Genomic DNA, 19,743 nt, shown 5'->3' on the forward strand with positions numbered 1-19,743 from the left:
TCTATGTCGTGATCCATGTATTGATAAAATGATCCATGGATAGTGGGATCCATGGAGTGAACGATAGATGGATGGATTGATAAGTGAATAGATGGATTGATGAATTGATGGAGGAAGAAAGTAAGGGGTGGATGGCTGAAAAAATGGATGGATGGATGGATGGATGGATTAAAGCATCCATAGATGGATGACTGGAGGGAGTGATCGATGGATGGATAGATGGTAAGTGGATGGATGGATGGATGGAGAGAGGGATCCATGGAGTGAGCATCGGACAGAGGGGTGCATGGATGGATGGATGAATTGGTGGATGGATAAATGGGTGGAAGATATTAGAAAAACAGCTATTGATATTTCAGTCACAAAACCATTTCCAAAGCTGTAGGTCTCCTGTGAACCACTGTCAGAGCCATTATCCACAAATACAGAAAACTAGGAACAGTGGTAAACCTTCCCAGGAGTAGTTTACCAACTAAGATTATTGCACAAATGCGATAACGGTTTATCCAGGAGGTTACAAAATAATCTTGAAAAACATCCCAAAAAGGCAAGCCTGGCTTACCTCACTTAAAATCAGTGTTAATGGCTCCACTATAAGTAAGACATTGGTCAAAACAGGAATCCATGGGAGACTTCACTGCCGTAAATTGTTCCAAAACAACACAAGGAGTCGTTTTCCTCAAAACCTTCGGAGAAATATTCTGTGGAGTGATGGGTCAAACATTCAACTTTTTGGAAGAAAACGATGCCAACACTAAAGCATGGTGATGGCAGTGTAGTGGTCTGGGGCTACTTTGCGGTGGTCGATTACGTCACGGGGCATTTTAAAGGTGGCATCAAAGTTCGCCCCGCTCATTTTCCTGGCCTCAGAAGCGGGGCGGTACGCTAGCCGAGCTCGCTCGCCCACCAACTCTCTTTCTCTCACTCCCACGTTCGACCATCACGCCGGAGTGTCCCAATTTCTCTGAATCCACGCTGCCCTCCTAAGGTTAATAACAAGGAAAATTTGCACAACTGTCACTTCTAGTTCTGTGGTCAAATGATTTGAACACGCCATAGAAAATCTCATTCGCTTGGTTGAATATCTGAACTTCCACAGTTTATTCAAAATGTTTCCAAAACACCGCAAAAAAACCTTTCCCTTCCAAAAATTTCCAATTTAAATTGAGGGAGAAGTGAACAAGGGAGGGAGGAAGCTATCTACGAATGGATGGATAGATTGTCATGATTGCTGATTCGGGGCACCTGCAAATGCCCCGTTCGAGCCAACAGCCCTGAGTGCTGATTGGCTCATGGACCCTTTTTAAACCCCCGGCTTCCAAGAGGAAGCTGTCAGACCGACCTGCGAACCTACGCTTTCGCTAGGCAAGCACCGTACCCACCGACAATCTCCTGCTCTGTTTTCTCCTGCCTGTTACCCGTTGCCGACCTGTTTCTGGACCTGTTTCTGCCCTGCTCTTCCGTCCCGGCCATCAACCTGTTTTGCCCTGTTTCCTGCCTGATACTTGTTGCCGACCTTTTTTCTGTACTTGATTACCGCCCTTGCTCCCCTGTCCCGGCTACCGACCAGCTTTCCTGCCGCCCACGACTATCCTCGCTCAACGCGGAAGTGCCACTTCCATCAGCCACCCGTGTCCGACGATCATCGGATCGTGGAAGCAAGTACTGCTATCTATTTCAATAAAACTGAGTTTAACGAACGCTATTGGGTCCTGTCTTTGTTTCTGGCTTGTGACATGGATGGATGGATGAATGGAGCTATCCATGGACGGAAATAGGGATTAATGGATGGATCTGTAGAAGGACTGATGCATACATTTAGGGTTGGATTACATTTTATTGCCGAAAGATAGTAGAGTCGGCAGCACGGCGGCGCAGTGGTTAGCGCTTGTGCGGCACAGTTCATGTCATGGGAACCTGTCGTGGGTTCAAATCCAGCTCCAGACATCCTGTGCGGAGTTTGTATGTTCTCCCCGTGCTTGCGTGGGTTTCCTCCGGGCACTCCGGTTTCCTCCCACGTTCCAAAAACATGCATTTCAGGTGAATTGGCCGGTCCAAATTGTCCCTAGGTGTGAATGAGCGAATGAGTTGTCTGTCCCTGTGTGCCCTGCGATTGGCTGGCAACCAGTTCAGGGTGTCCCCTGCCCACTGCCCGGAGATGGCTGGGATGGGCTCCAGCCCCCCGCGACCCTAATGAGGATAAGCGGTACGGCTGATGAGATGAGATGAGATGAGATAGTAGAGTCATATTTATTGTATTCCTCTTGAGAGTTGAGCAACAAACAGTTTTAGAAGTGGGATCCTTTACCACCAAGGTCATTTTTCCCTCCAAATGTATCTTTTTAACTTTCCCTCCTGATATATTTTCCACATCCCCAACTCTTGTGTCCCCAATCCTTCTTTCCTCCCGTTTCTGTCGCCACTGATGTCACACAACAGCGCCACCTTGACGTGACTAATGCGAGCAGTGAGCAGGAATGCATCGAGCCTATCTAGCTTCGCCAAAAGCCTCGGCTTCACTTCGCGCCCGGCCCCCAAATCGTCTCTAGCTCGGCACCCCAATAATCCGGCGCCTCTAATCTTCAATTAGAAGCGCCCCGATAATCTCCGATGTGAATAATGGCAGCCGTTTAGCAAGGATTCGTGTGTGCGTCGCCGGGAGGCCGCCTGTGTGTCTTGCTGATTGACGGCAACCATCCAGGACTAGGATTTCCTTCTCAGAGATCATGTAGAACAGGGGTCACCAATGTGATGCCCGCTAAAGGAAAATGAAAATACAAGCATTAAAGGAATCCAAAATATAAGCATAGAGTGTTTTATTAGATGATGCTGCTTATTGTATGAAAGTGTGAGGATATCTGCATGAGCACGTGACGGGGGGAACAGGATGTTTGGTGCGAAAAAGTGCAAGAATGGAATGTTCTAGAACAGACGTTAACTACCACAAACAGGATGATGACTTAGACGCAGTTGATAAACAACTGCCAGGAAAACCACAACCAGGAGGGGCCAACACGTGATCCTGCAGGGGAGGAAAGACCAATCAGAGCGAGCTAAGGATAACTGCAATATACACATAGCCAATAGAATTATGCTAGGATGTTTTTTTGCTGTGCTATTTGCATATTGTATAGTCTAGATAATTGCTAGGCTACTCGGATGGTGTGCGCCTGCTGGTGGGAACAGATACACACAAGATTGTATTAAGAGGGACCCGAGACCCAGTTGTTTGTATTAGATGTGTGTGTTAGGAATAAATCCACTCGTGTGTGAAATCCCGGCTTCCTGATACCTTTCTATTGCAGAACGAGCGCGCGTATTGTTGGATGAGTAGCGTTTGGGGAAGGTCAGAAATTGGAGTCAGATTACTAATGTAAGTGTGTATTGATAAAGTAATAATTCCGACACCGCGAGCACAAAGTTGCTCTCGAAGAGCACCCGAGTAGCCCGGATCAACTCTTTCAGGGGGATGTAAAACTTTTGTATTACCTAAAAATACAAAAACATTTGAGATTTTTTTTTTACATAAAAACTACAGAGATGCTTACTGTAGACAAACTAGGAAACAATTACTCTTGAAGCAACAGGTTCATAAACCATTGAGGTATAATTTAGATAATGAAAAAAACAAAAACTTGATAAGTAAAAAGACTTATACGCCGGAAAAGCTGAGTTCAATACCACATGCCACACCCAAAATGTATTGCCACCACCTTTGTTAAAATCAAGAAATCGCTTAAATTGAATCCTTTAGACTAACTGAAGTTGGCAACAAAATCTCAAGAACATAATTGAAATGCCACAATCCAAAGAAATTCCAGAAACTATTAGAAAAACAGCTACTAAAGTCTATCAGGCCGAAAAATGTCACTAAGCCATTTCCAAAGCTGTTGGGCTCCAGTGAACCACTGTCAGAGCCATTATCCCTAAATACAGAAAACTGGGAACAGTGGCAAACATTCCCAGGAGCAGTTGACCAACTAAGATTACTGCACGAGTGCGGTAACGGCTTATCCAGGACGTTATAAAATAAACTTAAAAAACATCCATGAAAAGGCAGGCCTCGCTTACCTCAGTTGAGGTCAGTGTTCATGGTTCCACTTTAAGTAAGACACTGGTCAAAAATAGCTTCCATGTGAAAAGTGTCCCAAAAGAACACAAGGAGTCGTTATCCTCAAGACTTGGAGATACATTCTGTGAGTCAGAAATTTAACTTTTTGGAAGGTGAGCAGCCTTTTACATCTGGCGTACAAATGCCACAGTATTTGACATATGGTACATGATGCCAACAGTAAAGCATGGTGATGGCAGTGTAATGGTCTGGGGCTGCTTTGCTGCCTCAGGACCAGGACAACTTTTTGTTGTAGGAATAATGAATTCTGGCATTTACCAAAATATCCTGGATGAGAACATCTTGCCATCAGTTTGTCCCCTCAAGAGGGAGAGAAAGAGAGACAGAGACAGACAGAAAGACACTCATGGGCTCCAAAACGGCTGAACAAATTTTTGTGAAATACTCTAGGCCTCTGTGAGTGTTACCCAGGTTCCCTATAAAGACACCTCTACTAAACCCCAACAAAATCGATATACATCTGCTTTTGTGTGGCCTGCTTTCGTGGGGTCTCTAATGCCCTTTGTCAGCCAATTTGGGTCCTGCCTCTCCTGACCGCCGACCACTCCAAGCAGCCAAATCCAATCTTCTATTGGCCCAGCAACGCTAAAATCTTTTTCCTTTCGTCTATTTTTTTGCCCAGATGGTCTAGTGAGCGAAGGAGAATTCTTAGACATCACGGAGATTAAGCGGCAGCAGGCTGAGGACTATGAGTGCATCACCCACAATGGCGTCGCTCCGCCGGATCAGCGCAAGGTCAAAGTCACCGTCAACTGTGAGTTTGATGCCATCGCCGTCCGTCACCCAATCATATGACTTTTTAATGTATCTTTTTGGTCTGTTTCGGTCATTCAAGACCCACCTACCATCACCGACATGAAGAACATGCCGGCCCACTTGGGGAAAACGGCCATAATGCGATGCGAAGCCATGGCCGTGCCCCCTGCATCCTTTGAGTGGTATCGGGACGACCACAGGTGAGTCATCGCTAATGTTATTGCTAATGCTAGCACATATGCCTTCATCTGTGCCAGGGTTCGACCAACCTTTTTGAAGTTGAGAGCTAGTTTCTTTTACAGCTTGGTGCGAAGGGCAACCATTTTGATGTACATATCTAAAATAATGTTATTACTTTGTCGTTACTTTGTTATTAATAGGAAGTTCGGTCAGTTAGAAATCAAATTTACTAGAAAATCGAAATTATCCATCACTGGTGTGGTTGAAATTATCTGGCATTTGTAATGACATAATTCTGCTCTTTTTAATGACTTATTTTATTTTACTGGAGAAAAAAATGTGTATGATAAACTAAAATAATTAAAATGAATATTATTGTAAGCATTTTTAACATACAAAAACAATTAAAAATACAGTAAAAACACAGTAACAATACTTGTGATTTCAATTTGTGCTATTTGCATAATTGTTTTGATTAATGTTCTTATCCATTGGTGAAAACAAAATAATTTTACAAATTAATGTGTTAATAGTTATTTACGAAATCAACATGTTTTAGTGTTTGCATTGGCTCAAAAATTAATTTAGGCAGAAAACAAATAATAATTATTATTTTTCTTATTTTACTGAATGTTTTTCATATGGTTTTCTTTTTGAATAAAGAAAATAAATGATCAACAAACAATCATATTGATGAAATATATCACATGATTTTGCTAAGATTATTCATATCATTTTTTGAAAGGAACTAAATGAAAAATAATAATAAACTAAGCAAAATATTTAGCCATTTGAGGAATTATATTTTCAGTTTTTATTATGTAAAATACAATATACTTCTGTATTGTAATACATTTTGCAAAGAAAAAAATACAATTTTTGCCAAATCTTTTTATTTTTCTGTATTTTTGTATTTGTCTGCTTTTTTGTCATTTCTTAAATAGTTTTCCTGTAGAAGAAATTATCTAATTTAATTTTTATATCAGATAATTTTGCTGATTATAAAAAATATTTTTATCATTTTTCTAGAAAAAAAACAAGTTAAACAAATGAAAAGCAAAATCTTCATGGGAATAAACACAGTTTTTAGCCATTGGGGCAATATTTTTATCATTTATTACCATAAGAGAATGCTTTTGTTTTGAAATACATTTTGCAAAGAAAAATATATTCAAAAAAGCACTTTGGCTTCAATTTCCAAAGAGGTGCTTTTATTTTACTGTATTTGTTTTAATACTTTGATTTTATCTAATGTATTATATTATTTGCTTCGGATTATAGTCAAGTCATGTTTATTTGTGACGCCTTAATCACAAAGTGTTTCAAAGGGCTCCACAGACCACAGATTATTGCAAACCGCAGACTATTGTTACACCATCCCCTGATCTAAAACTTACATGAGGGCAAGGAAAAACTCAAAAACCTCAACACGGGGAAAAAGAAGAAACCTTGAGAAGGGACCGCACATTAAGTAATCCCCCTTTCAGGATGAGCAGGCTGCAATGGATGTTGCAATAACAAATAATACAGATATTGTTTAAATAAGATATAGGTTAATCATATGCTATAGAATAAAGGTGTATTTTAAGCCTAGATTTAAACAGTTCCACTTAGGTTGCTGATCGAATCTCAGGGGGAAGAGCATTCCACAGCACCGGGGCCCGAATGGAGAACGCTCTCGAACTTGCGGATCTCTTCTTGGCTCTAGGGATCACTACTAGATCAGCATTCTCAGAGCAAAGGCTCCGGACCGGAACATAGGGGAAAAATTAAATTTAGCTGAAGACTTTGTAGAAATCACCATAAGATGTAGCCATTCAGCCGTGTTGAGTGTTATGCATCGGTTGACAAGCAAGATCGATGAAGAAATATTGGTGGAATTAGGCACAATTCTATCATGTTCGCCGATGTAGCTCCCTTAGGGCCCGGTCACACAGCCGTTTGCGTCTGTATCGCGGGTAAAATTTTGCGATTTTTTTTTGCCCGTGGTTGCCCGCGATGGAAAATGCGCAAAATTGGCCAACCCGCTGTTCATCGGTGGTATGCCCGCAAAACAGACCCCGGCGACTGTCCCGCTTCCTCATCGCGTCATTTGCGCGTCATTTCCGCGTGTGGACCACGGGTATAAAAGCTGCCGAGGCGGGCTGTAGAAATCATAACCGCTCAAGACACAGTCCCGTGAAGATCAAGATTTCAAGCTATGGCACCGAAGAAGCCAGTATGTTATTATTGTAATAGTTTTTCATTTTTATTTTATTATCTTGTTATGAAATGAAAAGAAATGTCAAGAAATAAAAATTGATTAAGACGAGGTCACTATGGTGACGGGGATCCATGTCCACCCCTTGACGTCTCGAGCACAACTGACGTGTGCTCGGCAAATCGCGCTATATATACGCGGAGAAAGGCGTTTGACAGTCACACGCGTTCCACACGCTAATTCACGTGATAACACCGCGATACAGGCGCAGAACAAACGTGCTATGACCGTGCTCCAGCCACGATAAAATTTCGCGTCCTATCCGCGTGTAACAACGCCCTGGCCGCGGCCGTAGCACGTCGTTCCGTGTCTGTACCGCGTCATTACCTCGTGTGTACCACGTGTGCCGCCCGCGGTTCCACGTGGTCTAAAGTTTTGAGCAGCGCAAAACTTTTTCGCGCGGCCAACCGCGTGTGAATTTCCGACCGCGTGTAAAGCACGGCTGTATCTCGTCTGTATGGCGATCTCAAAGCGTCCATCAGCGTCTGCTTCACAGGCAGAAATTTCTGGCCGTGATTCAGCCTCGATACGCCCGTGAAAGGCTGTGTGACCGGGCCCTTAGCTTAGCACCCCGCTTTTGTTTGCGATCCCTACGCTGTCTTCGCCGCTTCATAAGTGGGTTGGCCACTCACGGAGATCCTGCAACCCTTTGTATTTCTTGCGGGATATCAAAGGTGGTATAAAAAGTGCCTAAAAAGTCGAAATTTAGACGCAGACCCAAATTTAAAAGTTCCTCCCGACTATAGGTATTATATATTAAAAATATAGAAGAGAACGGTAATAAATAGAAAAATTAGCTGAAGAGCTGTGAGCTGCTGCGTCCATGCGCGCCGCCATCCTCATTATAGTGATTATCCTTATTATATGTAGCGAGGAAACAAGTTAGAAAGATAAAATAAGAATATCACTGATAACTTTTTGCAAAAATGTACGAAAAGAAAATGTATTTGTGTTGCAAAATAAAACACTCTCGCTTTACTCAAAAGGAATTCGTATTCGTGGCACACATCATTTTTGCAGCAAATCTTTGAATTGTCATTGATGTCAAGCCGAAAGTCAAACAGGTAAAAAAAGGCGGGAGTGGCCCCTCAAAGGCTCTTTGGAGCATAATGCAAGCATTTACGAACTAATGATGACAAAAGTCGCGCCTAACACGCTCTAGCGTGAAAAAAATGAGGTGAGGAGGACATTTTGGCCACAAGTGGAGCAAGGTCACTTTCCTGCGCATGAATTCACAAAGTATTTGACTGTTCTCCATATAAGGCATGGGTGTCAAAGTCATTTGAGCTCGGGGGCCACATGGTAGAAAATAAAACTCACAGGGGCAAGACTAGCAGATTAAAGGGAAAGAGAAAGAGGGTGAATAAGAGGGACAGAGAGAGCGAGAGAGGGAGAATAATAGAGAGAGAGGGAGACACAGAGAGAGAGAGAGAGAGATAAAGAAAAAAATGAAGGAAGGGAGGTAGAAAGGAATGGAGAAACAAAGAATTGAAGAAAGGAAGATATAGAAAAAGAAAAAGACAGGAAGAGGGATGAAAAGCGAAAGAAGAGAGAGGGGGAAATGGAGAGAAAGAGGGAAATGGGAAAGAGAAAGGGGAATAAAAGAGAGAGCGAAAGATGTAATAGAGAGAGAGATAATTAAAAAGGGTAGGAAGGAAGGAAGGAAAGAAGGAAGGAAGGAAAGGAGAGACAAAGAGAAAGAAAGGAAGATAAAAAGAAGGGAGAGGGAACTAGCGAGATGCTAGAGAGAACAAAAGAAGACCAAGATAAAGGAGAAAGGGAGAGGAAGGGAAAGAGAGAAAGGGGGAAGTGGGAGAGATATATAAAGAAGGGAAAATGGGAGAGGGAGCGGGCACAAGGGAGAGGGTGAAAAGGGAGAAAGAGAGAGAGGAATTGGGGAGTAATGAGGGAGAGAAAGAAAGATGGTAAAGAAAGAAAGAGACAAAAACAAGAAGAAAGAAACGGAGCAAGATAGGGGAAAGAGAGAAAGAGATAACAAAACTAAGAAATGGAGAGAGCACAAGAGAATGAGAGTGAAAATAGAGTAAAATAGAAAATAGAATCAATAGAGAGATAGAGACAGAAAAGAAGAAAAAGAGAGGGACAAAGATGGAAAGAAATAGAGAGAAAAGGATAGAAAGCGAGAAAGAAATACAGCACCAGTTTCTTTGTGAGTGGCTTCTGGCTATGAGGAAATCCAGTGGACATACTTTCTCTTTTGCGAACTCAGCGTTGTCTCGCTGGCCGGATGAAAACCCTTAGTGGGCCTGATCCAATATTTGACACCCACGGCAACATAATGCAAATGGAAATAAGAGTCACACCGTCATCGACTAATAGGTTTTCGGATCCTTTTTGTCTTTGGCAGGCCGGTGGAGAGCGACAACACTTTGAGGATCAAAAACGAGAAGACGCGCTCGCTCTTGCTCTTCACCAACGTGACGGAGAAGCACTTTGGCAACTACACCTGCTTTGCTACCAACCGTCTGGGGGCCTCCAACGCCAGCATGCTGCTGCTCCGTACGTTTTTTGGGGGGGCGGGGGTTTCAATTACAGTACAACCCCGAGATACGAAATGAATCCGTTCTCAGGTGGGGATCGCAACGTGAAATTGCCGTACAGAGGGGGATAGAAACCTATGGTAATTAGCTTTGAACCACCGATAGCTCAGCTAAACATGTTTTTTTAAAACAAAATAGTATATAAGAAGTACTGTAATCCCACGCTACTTCAGTACATCTCGGGTTGAAAAATATTCCGCAATCTATTATCCCAGATAACTATTCTGTTGTTGTGCAGCCACGGTCCATTATCCCCAGCCGCATATTCCTGGGAGTGAGGACTGGCAGAGCGCGTTTTTTTTTTGTCGAGCCTGGCGACTCCGTTTTGCTATTATGTCTACCATAAAGTAAACTGCACTTGAACAGGCATGATCCATTACCCCTAATCACATATTGCTGCAAGCGGGGGCCAGCAGAGCGCATTTTTATCGGGCCTGGTGGCTCATTTATGCCGTTTTTCTGAAATGAACAGCACTGTTTTGCCCGTGATCCCTCATCTAAGGTCCATTATTTTTAAGAGTGGGGAGCAGAGCGCACCTTTGTCGATTCTATCTTTAAAGTTACTGTATTTTGCCTAAAATTAACTGCACTAATGTGACCAGGATGCATTATCTACAAGCTCATCTTGCTGCGAGCCGGAAACAGGAGAAGGCACTACTGAGTCCTGCCGTTCAGGCTTACACACGTTTGTAGCTGCAAGCTATTATCCCCAGTCAACTAGTGCTAAGAAGAAAGGGCGGCAGAGCTGCTGAAGTGTGCCATTGTGGCCCATCTAAAATGGACTGCACTATTTTGGCTTTAATCCATTATCCCCGGTCGACTAATGCTGAGAGTGTCAGCCAACAGAGCAAATTTATGGCGACTGTATTTTTTCTGTCCTTTACGCCTAAAAAGAACAGCGCAACAGAGCCATTACCCTCGATAAACTATTTCTGCAAACGTGGGCTATGTTAAAATAGGGGGGTTACTTTGTTGGAATTGTGCGGGGTTCGTCCCAAGCGCTAAACAAGGGATTACAGTACGATTTATGTGCAATTTAAGTGAATCTGATTCAATAAAATTCTAAATACATATACTAAACATTAAGGAAAAAATACATTTTTGTACCTTGGGTGTTTGGTTAATTGAGGTGTTCCTGTGAAGTAGTGAGTGAATGCAAACACAGAGTAAAAATGAAATCTTCCACTTGTCTTCTACGATTTCCTTACTTGAATTGCTTCCTTATTTTAACTAAGTCTCAACGTCAATGGGTTGTTGCCAAGGGTAGTGACTGTGTGCCCTTTTCATATTTCTTGGTTATCGCGAGCTTCGTTTCCATAGTTATCATTTTTTTTGCTTCTCCCTTTAGCATCACGGCAAGCATCGGTACTCATAACGAATAAGTAGAGCACAAAAAATATGATATTGTATTGCGACTCACTATGAAGCGCATGAGATTCTTAACCAAATGAAAGGAACGAGAATAGCATATCTGAATCTCCATGGTGTTGGGTTTCAGACCAATAGCAAAGGACAATTTTAGAGACGTAACTCAGTTTTCAGACATGCGAAATAATTTTTCGTTGATGTTGGATAATAGATAGCATAAAGAGGGGCCAAAAAAGCACCGTAAGGTGAAAACGTAAGGCGGCGTCACCGTATCCCGGGGTTCTACTGTATCTTTTTCTCTTCATTCATCTTCCACTCCAGATTTCTCACTCCTCTCTCCATCATCATCCTCCTCCTTTCAAAACTGCTGCCGTCCATCATTAGAGCACAACAAATGTCTTTGATCCAAGACGCACGTCAACCACAAATCACGAAAGTCTGTGTTAAAATATTCTGCGAGCGGCGATTTTTTGACCCGCATTCTTGCTGCTTGGAATCCAAATGAGGCGTCTTGATTTTTGATTTCCCTCTCAAATGCATGTGGTGGGAGATCAGGTTAAATAATTTGGAGAAATAGAATAAATAGATAGATAGATAGATACTTTATTCATCCCCGTAGGGAAATTCACACTTCCAGCAGTCTACCCTGTTGTTTATTAACAGATGAACATGATGCCCTAGGGGTGCTTGTAGCGAAGTGGATGACGTCACGCCAGTCCAAAAATTCGACATCCCTCCGGCAGATGGAAAACTTTTCTTTGTGAAAATCCAGGGATACACCACCTCGTGTTAGCAAGTCCGCCTCCTCTCCGATTCTCCCCGGCTTTCGTGTCTCTGTTTAGCGGCGTTGAAGCCGGATTGCTCCGGGTAGCTCCGGGTGGCTACACGTTAGCGTCAGGAATGCTAAACGTGAGCCACGTTTCCGCAAAACACAGCAACTGCGCTCCCTGTGCGCTTCGATGTTTTCCACCAGCACTCGATGATCTTATTTGGTCGTGAGTTCGCATTTACCATGATTACGGATGGTACCGAAGACTTATAACGCCACTAGCCGCTTCGCTAGCTCCGGCTTTTCTTCCACGATAGGCCCCTTCATCACGCCGGCACGAGAATTTTTCAGGGCAAGGAGTTGAAATTCCTTGAATACACGCATTTCTTGTGCGTTAAAACCCATGTCCATAGCATAGAAGTAATCCATAGTGTAGTTGTCAAAACGGGAAGAAAAAACACCGAAGATAGGAGCAGACAATAAAACAATAGGGCAGCTGCTGGAAAAGGCAGCCGCTCGTGGCAGCGCCGCTTTGATACAAGTACACGACTAGCTGTCAAGTGATTTATTGTTTAAATCATCCCTTCGTTGGTTTATTAAAGATTTATCATAGGAGTAATTATTTTCTAAATCGTACATTAAGTCTACAGTTGCATTCAAGTTAGAATAATTCATTTTACGGTGGGAATAAAAGTCTCATCCCCTAGAAAGGAGAGTTTTTGGAGATAAGTGTTATTACATGGTAGTGACAATATTTTAAGAATAAAATTAACAATAATAATGTGAAAAATTTAAACATACTTGAGTTTTGTGGTTCCATTTAAAATGTTTTTTATCAGATGAAGGCAAGTAAACACAGCCCATATTTATCTTTTTTTTCTTGTAAAATATTCCAAAATAATTTACAATAAATTTTACGTCAATTTATTTAATAAAACAAAAAATACCGCTTCAATCCTTGAATAGTACCACTTAATATTGGGATATTTTTCTGAATTTTTCATGTACGCATTTCTCTAAAGACAGTTTATAAAATATCTGAAATCATATTTTTTAATTACTTAGTAAAAGAGAAATATTCCTTAAATGTGATTAACACGGCTCATTTTAGGTATAATTTTTCTCAATTTTAAAAATTTTTCATTTAGTTTTCAGTAAAATTAATTTATAAATTACTAAAAAATGTGTTTTTTTTTAACTGATTTTTTCTAGTCAAATAAAAAATTGTATATTGTTTGAATAATTATGCTCATTTTTCGTATTTTCTTGTATTTTTTACTTTTTTTGATTAATATAAAAATATATATATGTCTTGAATTATATTACGACATGAAAGTAAAATAAAAAAAATAATCCATAAATCCTTAAATAATGCTTTTCTTATTTCATTGGAGAAAAATTAAATTTAAAAAATGTTCATATGTTATGGAAGATTTATTGTGTTTACGAAAAAAAAAATGCTTACTATTTAACAAGGAGAACAAGTTAAATTATTATGACATAAAAGAAATAATACTTAAATTGAGCAAAATGTTCTGCCAAATGGGTAAGACAGTGGAAAAAAAGGTCAACATTTGCAAATGTTTATTTTAAGATTAGTCAACTTATGTCAGTGCTTCTCTAATATATTCTGTCCCGTGCCTCCTCAGAAGAAGAAAATCCTCATGCCACCTCATGGAAAATTTTAAAAAAAGTTTCCCTTTTTGAGAACCACTGTCTCCTAATTCCGCATCTCTCGTTCTGATGCTCTCTGTCTCAAAGACATGATGACATCAACAGTTCGCACCCGGTTATCTCCATCCTCCATCCACTCAATCCGCAGGGCTCCCCCTGACGATCACATCGCAGCAATTACGTAGGTTAATTAGCAGTTGTCGCTAGTGCTACTAGATCAGCCAATTATACGTCGCCAAATTTAGCTTTTCTCTGCACGCTCGGGAGATGTTGGTAATGTACGTGGCAGACTTTGTCAAAACCATTGTTTTTGCTCATTATGCTGAGCGCGACTATAGAGACCACACACTTTTTCGCACGTCGGTTATCCCAGGTTCACTCCTTAGCAGGAAAAAATATATACCGTGAAGAAAATAAGTATTTGAACACCCTGCTATTTTGCTATTTCTCTCACTTAGAAATCATGGAGGTGTCTGAAATTTTGATCATAGGTGGATGTCCACTGTGAGAGGGAAAGAAAAATTCAGAAATCACAATGCATGATTTTATAACAATGTATTTGTGTGATAGAGATACAAATAAGCATTCAAACACATGTGTATCATCAAGAATTCTGACCCTGAGAGACCTGTTAGTCCACCCGTTAGAAGTCCACGTGTACTCCGCAACTACACGACAGGAGTTGGTCAATGACTAATAAATAAACATAAAATAAATGAATTAAAACAACAACAACTGATTCCCACACCACCGAGGAACGTTTTAGACAGGCAAGATTCACGCCGGAAGGCCAACACCTCTTGACTTGAGGTCAATTCATATCATAGTGTCTTTCATACTTCACTGTGACCGGACACCTGCTCTGTGTTACATCTGCATCTCGAAAAGAGTTTGTGAATATATTTTGTCTATGTTTCTTTATTTTTAAAGGGCCAGGGGCTATAAAGGGTAGCACGAGCGGCCTACACTCGGGCTTAAACGCCGCCCTCAGTGTTTGGATTTCCCTCTCTGCTGCCCTCTACCTGAAGGTGTAACAATCGAAGACCCCCGCAAAACGGAATAGTTCGGCCCAACCCCCAACAAACATCAGACGATCCCCGCCACCTCGACGGAAAGAAATTGAATTCTTTGATTTACGAACCCATCACTGTGAACAAAAAGAATATGCATTCAATCATTGCATCGAAATAAAGAAGAAGAACCCCCCACCCATCGGAGAAGACACACCCCTATGCTTTCACTATTCGTCTCCCACAATGCCTTGCAGATTTGAGTGTTCCATTAATGATTATTGTGACCAGTGAGGAAAAAAATCATAAGAAAATGGGATGTAATGTGTATCTATTGTAAGTACTAATAACTGACCGACGAATTCTGCCTTAGAGAAGAGTGAATCATCATAATTACAGTGCAGTAATATGGTGCACGTCATGTTCCTTGTTTAAGGCTACACACGTGTACAGTGAACACACAGACTAAAAGTGAATGTGAGCTGTTTGGGGCTTTCAGTGATGTGATAAGAAAATACTTAAAGGAACAGTGTGTATTAATCATTAGATGTCACTGAATTGTGCCGTGCAACCGAAAATAGGTGCAAAAAAGGGCAAGTACGCATACAAACTTCGGAGACTCGAGTGACCAAAACGCATCATTTTTCTAAGGTTTTGTTTTTTGGGGGTTACTATAGAAGCAAGATGGCCAACAATGATGTCAGCTTCCTCTAAGTGAAGCTTAGGATTTGTCAAATAAATGCAAATTTCTTCACATATGATTATTATTATGAAAGTTCATGTACTCGTGCTTGTGCTTAGAATTCAGATCAATATTTTTTTTTCGATGGACGAGGGTTTTTGTTGATTTTTTTAACCACAAGGTGGCTCTAAATAATGCACACTGTCCCTTTAAAAACAAACTTTGGAGTCACAGGCCACATGGGGTTAAAAACATTTGGCAAAAGGGGCTAAAGGATGATCTTGCTTCCGATACCTCCGTAATTCACGAGGGAGGAGAAATAATGAGTCCTATCCAATTGGTTTACTTTTGCAGCTGCCATTTCAAAAAGACATTTTTATTTTTTGGACATAAATAAATTGTGTGCTTAAAAATAGATAATGACAGAAAGACACAGATCAGTCTTTTTAGAATTATATGCATTTATGAATAAACAAACATGAATATATGTACCAGTGCATGTTAAGTTTTAATCAAAGTAAAGAAAAAGGTTATGTCCTTTTAAAGCACTAAATTTAAAAATATGCATTGGTAAACTCGTGGAGGGAATGTGGAAGCTTCATTTGAGAAATATGTTGATAAATAAATCAAATACATGAGAAAATAGCAAGAAACAAAAAAATGATGACAGCGATTTGAATGTTGGGGTCATTGGGGACAAGATTGGCACCCAATCAACACATATTCAATAGTAGTGCTTTCTCAACTATTCAATATGTATCATTATATTTTTAAAATGTCTATTTGGCAGGTCAATTGAAAAAGGCCTGACAGGCTTCACATGGCACCCGGCCCGTAGTTTGCCCAACCCTGCTTTAAAACAATGAGGAAAGGTCCCAAGAGCAATTGGTTGCTGGTACACCAAATCATTTTAATCCTAAGAACCCTGTGAATTTAATTGATTGCCTTTTTTGCATATTTTGTATTAATATTTTACCTTTTTTTTTTACATATTGTCTTGGTCCTTGGAGATGACTTTCCTGGCCAAATTAGGCATCTAAGGAGAATGAAAAGGTTTCTTAAGAGTGGAATTTACTCAATTCAAAGGGGGCTTTAAAAAGGTGGGAATGTTCCATGAGCATTTGTTACCTTTTTTCGCATATTTTGAATTTGTATTTCACATTTTCCCTAGCATACAGTCTGGACGGCATGGAAATGTCCTTATCAGGGTGCTTAGGAGAACAAAAAGGTCACGCAACACTACATTTTATAAACTCTTGGGTTGAAAATAACCCAAATTCAAACGAGTACCAAAAAATCGCAGTCAGGAAAACACTTATGACTTACAAAATTTAGGAAGTCTAGAATAGATCGACGAATGATTTGCCCAAATGAGGGCAAACAATGATTGAACGGCTTTTCCTGACAGCACTGTCCTTAAATACTGGGCTCCTGTTTAGTGCTAATTAAAAGGAAAAGCTGCAGGGTCCTCCAGGACGTTTATTTTCTGGCGCCCTCTGGAGGACAAAGGCATTCTGAAACCTTTTAATATCGTCTCAATGCCGTGGATATGAATTTCCTGACCTAATTACTTGGCTTTGTCAGAACAGGCTGACAATATTTTTAAATTGAGTGTTTTTATTTATCTTTTGAATTTAAGCGAAGACAACACATTTGAATAAAAAATAATTTTTACTGATGTTTATTATCACCTCACTCAAGGCCCCAAACTGGTGTACGTGAACCTTTGAACACAGGTGACCATTGACTGCTATATATACATAATGTATTGTGAGGTTTTTATCCATTTCCACCCGTGCAGCAGTTCAACCTGCGACGAATGATGTCAAAATGTGCACAGAAATTAAAAGACCCAGATGGAGGTGAGGAGTACCCCCCCCGGATCAGTACCTGGGCCCTTTCACCACAACCCCCCGGTTTTCTCTCCACCCATCCCGTGTGTAAATAGTTGCAGACTTGCAGTACAGGTGAGGAGGGGCAATCGACCTTTCTCCCCCACCTACCGCTTTGTTGCTTGTTGATAGCATGTTAGCCCTGTTGTGACTCTTTTCATCAATCTTGCCCCCTCCAGACCACCTGTGTCGATTTGAACTCGCTTTTTCTTTATTGGTGTCGCTATTACTACCAATGCTGATGATGTTAATATGTATTTGAATACCTATGAATAGTCATTCTATGTCAGATAAAAAAATATGGTGATAATGAGTCGTTTGTGGGGGTTGGGGCTGGATGGGTATATAGGCAGGAAGGGGTGGTGTTGTTGATTTTTTTATACTTTGAGATGTCTCTCACACACTGAATAACTAGAAAAACGTAAAAAAGATGTAAAGTTTTCCTATTTTGCCATGACAAGCTTTTTAAAAGTACAGATCGAGGGATTATTATGATTATTCAAGTATTATGAAAATTATTTGTACCACTCACCCCTTCATAAACAGCGTATGTGTCCACTTGTTTGCGCATCTTTGTCAGTGGGGAAATAAACCATGTAATAATTTGGCCGTCCATGTGGTGTTGTATGGTGGGTGAAGCTCAATTACCAGTGATGAAGGGAAAAAATAAATACTCGAGTACCGTAGCAGCCGTTTGAATGTGTCAGCAGCAATAACTCCCCCCACCACCCCCCCCCCCCCCCTAAAAATCTGTCATTGTATTAACTGTATGCTGTAAAGTGAAAAACGTTGAAATTCATCGTTTGTGCATGTCACGTTAAAAAAATGCTAAACACGATTTGAAAAAGTCCCATTTTGCAAGATTTATCTTTTTTTCTTTTAAAATCAATCTTCGTTTGTGTCTATGTAACCCTTTTTTAAAAGATGGGAAAACGTTGCTAAGAGAAATGCAGATAGAAAAGATTTTTGTGTTTGGGATGCCTTGCGGAACAACCAGGCACGTTCATGTAAGTTGTATGGATGGATTTTGACAACCAAAAAATATATTAAAAGTTGTTGGCGTTCTCTTTGTATGGCGAGTGTGCGCTTCAGAAGAATTCGCAAACCGCATCCTGAAAAGAACCGAACCAAGGACTAGGCAACCCTTGTCCTCCAGAGGGACAGTCCTAACTCAATGTTTTCTGCCCCCAACACAACAGATTTGTTCAACGAGCATCACTTTTACAGAAATCACTGTAGAGCTGCAGCTGTGTTGGAGGTGAGAGACAGGAAAACAGGAAGGACTATAACTGTTGAAGAGCTTGAACTAAGTGATTGATTGACAAGATGAGATGATGTGGAATCGAAAACACCCACAGAACTAAACCATCCAAATTCAGAACCAGCAGTGACGGCTAGTCATTGGCTGTTGTAAGGTCACTCAAAGTCGAAATTCACTGTTCACTTATAGTTAAATTTACCTTACTAAACTAACCAGAACCTTTAGAGGGAATGTTACAAAGAACAGTTGTCAAAGGTGCACAGACGAAATCTGCAGTGGTATGGTCACTTCACAAGATCATCAGAACTGGCCAGGATTATTCTCCTGGGCAAAGTCAAAGGGAGCTGGAGGGGAGGAAGACAGAAAAAGAACTGGGCCGACCACATTAAGTAATGGACTGTTGCCAAATTTGCCACAACCCAAAAACAGGCCAGGAACCGTCACCAGTGGAGGAAGCTGTCAGGAGTTGTCAGTGGTGCCTCAACGACACAGCCGGATAAGGCATCTGTGAACTCTTGTCATGGATCGCTTATCTTTTGAGAGAAGGAAGTCTAAGGTCTAGACAATCATACGCCAGAGAAGGGACAGTCTTGGTCCGATTTTAAAATAAACAGGGATCAACCAGGGTCTGATCCTAAAGTATAATTCAGAACTAAGTCTAGAAAACCTATCCAGGAAAAAAAGTGAAAATGTTGTCTGAGATCCCAGCTTGGTATTTAAAGTTCCAATTTTGTTCAGTGAGGTTTTAACATCCTAAGGCGATGGACTATGCTGACTTGGTAGGAGAAGGACTTTTTGTCCAGGTCAGTTTCAAATGGAAGATCAGTAAGTAGATCGAACATTGATCACTGCTCTTGGTCCAGAAGCAGTCAAAGACTTGTTCTGAAGACTGCCCAACTATCCTATGTCATGTCCCATCTATAGTCTATTCCTAGAGCATGGTCCATAACCAAGTTTAGTACTGAAAAAAGACTCCCTGCCACTTCACGCTTCGGTTATTTCTGGTTCACTCCTTCATTGATTTTTAGAATTACGTTGTGATCTTGTATTTATTGTCATAATTATCAATGTATCGTGCCTTGTAAAGAGTGCTCCGAATGCGCTTAATGGTAGGCTGAGGTTACTGTATGTTTGGCCAAGATAGGCTTGTGTATGCTGTCAGTCAAACAGCATGCGCAGCCTACATCTCGGAATGAAA

The 19,743-nt window shown here is 41.0% G+C and overlaps 1 protein-coding gene across 1 annotated transcript in view; it reads left to right on the top strand.

Annotated features, from left to right (window-relative positions):
• Window positions 1-17,893, top strand: part of iglon5 (IgLON family member 5) — a 266,748-nt gene extending 248,855 nt beyond the window's left edge. Inside the window, exons 5-8 of the mRNA XM_088327027.1 lie at window positions 4,755-4,886; window positions 4,968-5,088; window positions 9,697-9,848; window positions 14,631-17,893. Coding sequence (XP_088183153.1) covers window positions 4,755-4,886; window positions 4,968-5,088; window positions 9,697-9,848; window positions 14,631-14,734 — 509 coding nt within the window. The 3' untranslated portion in view covers window positions 14,735-17,893. The remainder of the gene's footprint in view (window positions 1-4,754; window positions 4,887-4,967; window positions 5,089-9,696; window positions 9,849-14,630) is intronic.
• The last annotated feature ends 1,850 nt before the right edge of the window (window positions 17,894-19,743 follow it).

Source organism: Urocampus carinirostris, chromosome 2 (genome assembly GCF_059441175.1).
Source record: "Urocampus carinirostris isolate Australia breed hairy pipefish chromosome 2, RoL_Ucar_1.0, whole genome shotgun sequence".
Taxonomy (NCBI): Eukaryota; Metazoa; Chordata; class Actinopteri; order Syngnathiformes; family Syngnathidae; genus Urocampus; species Urocampus carinirostris.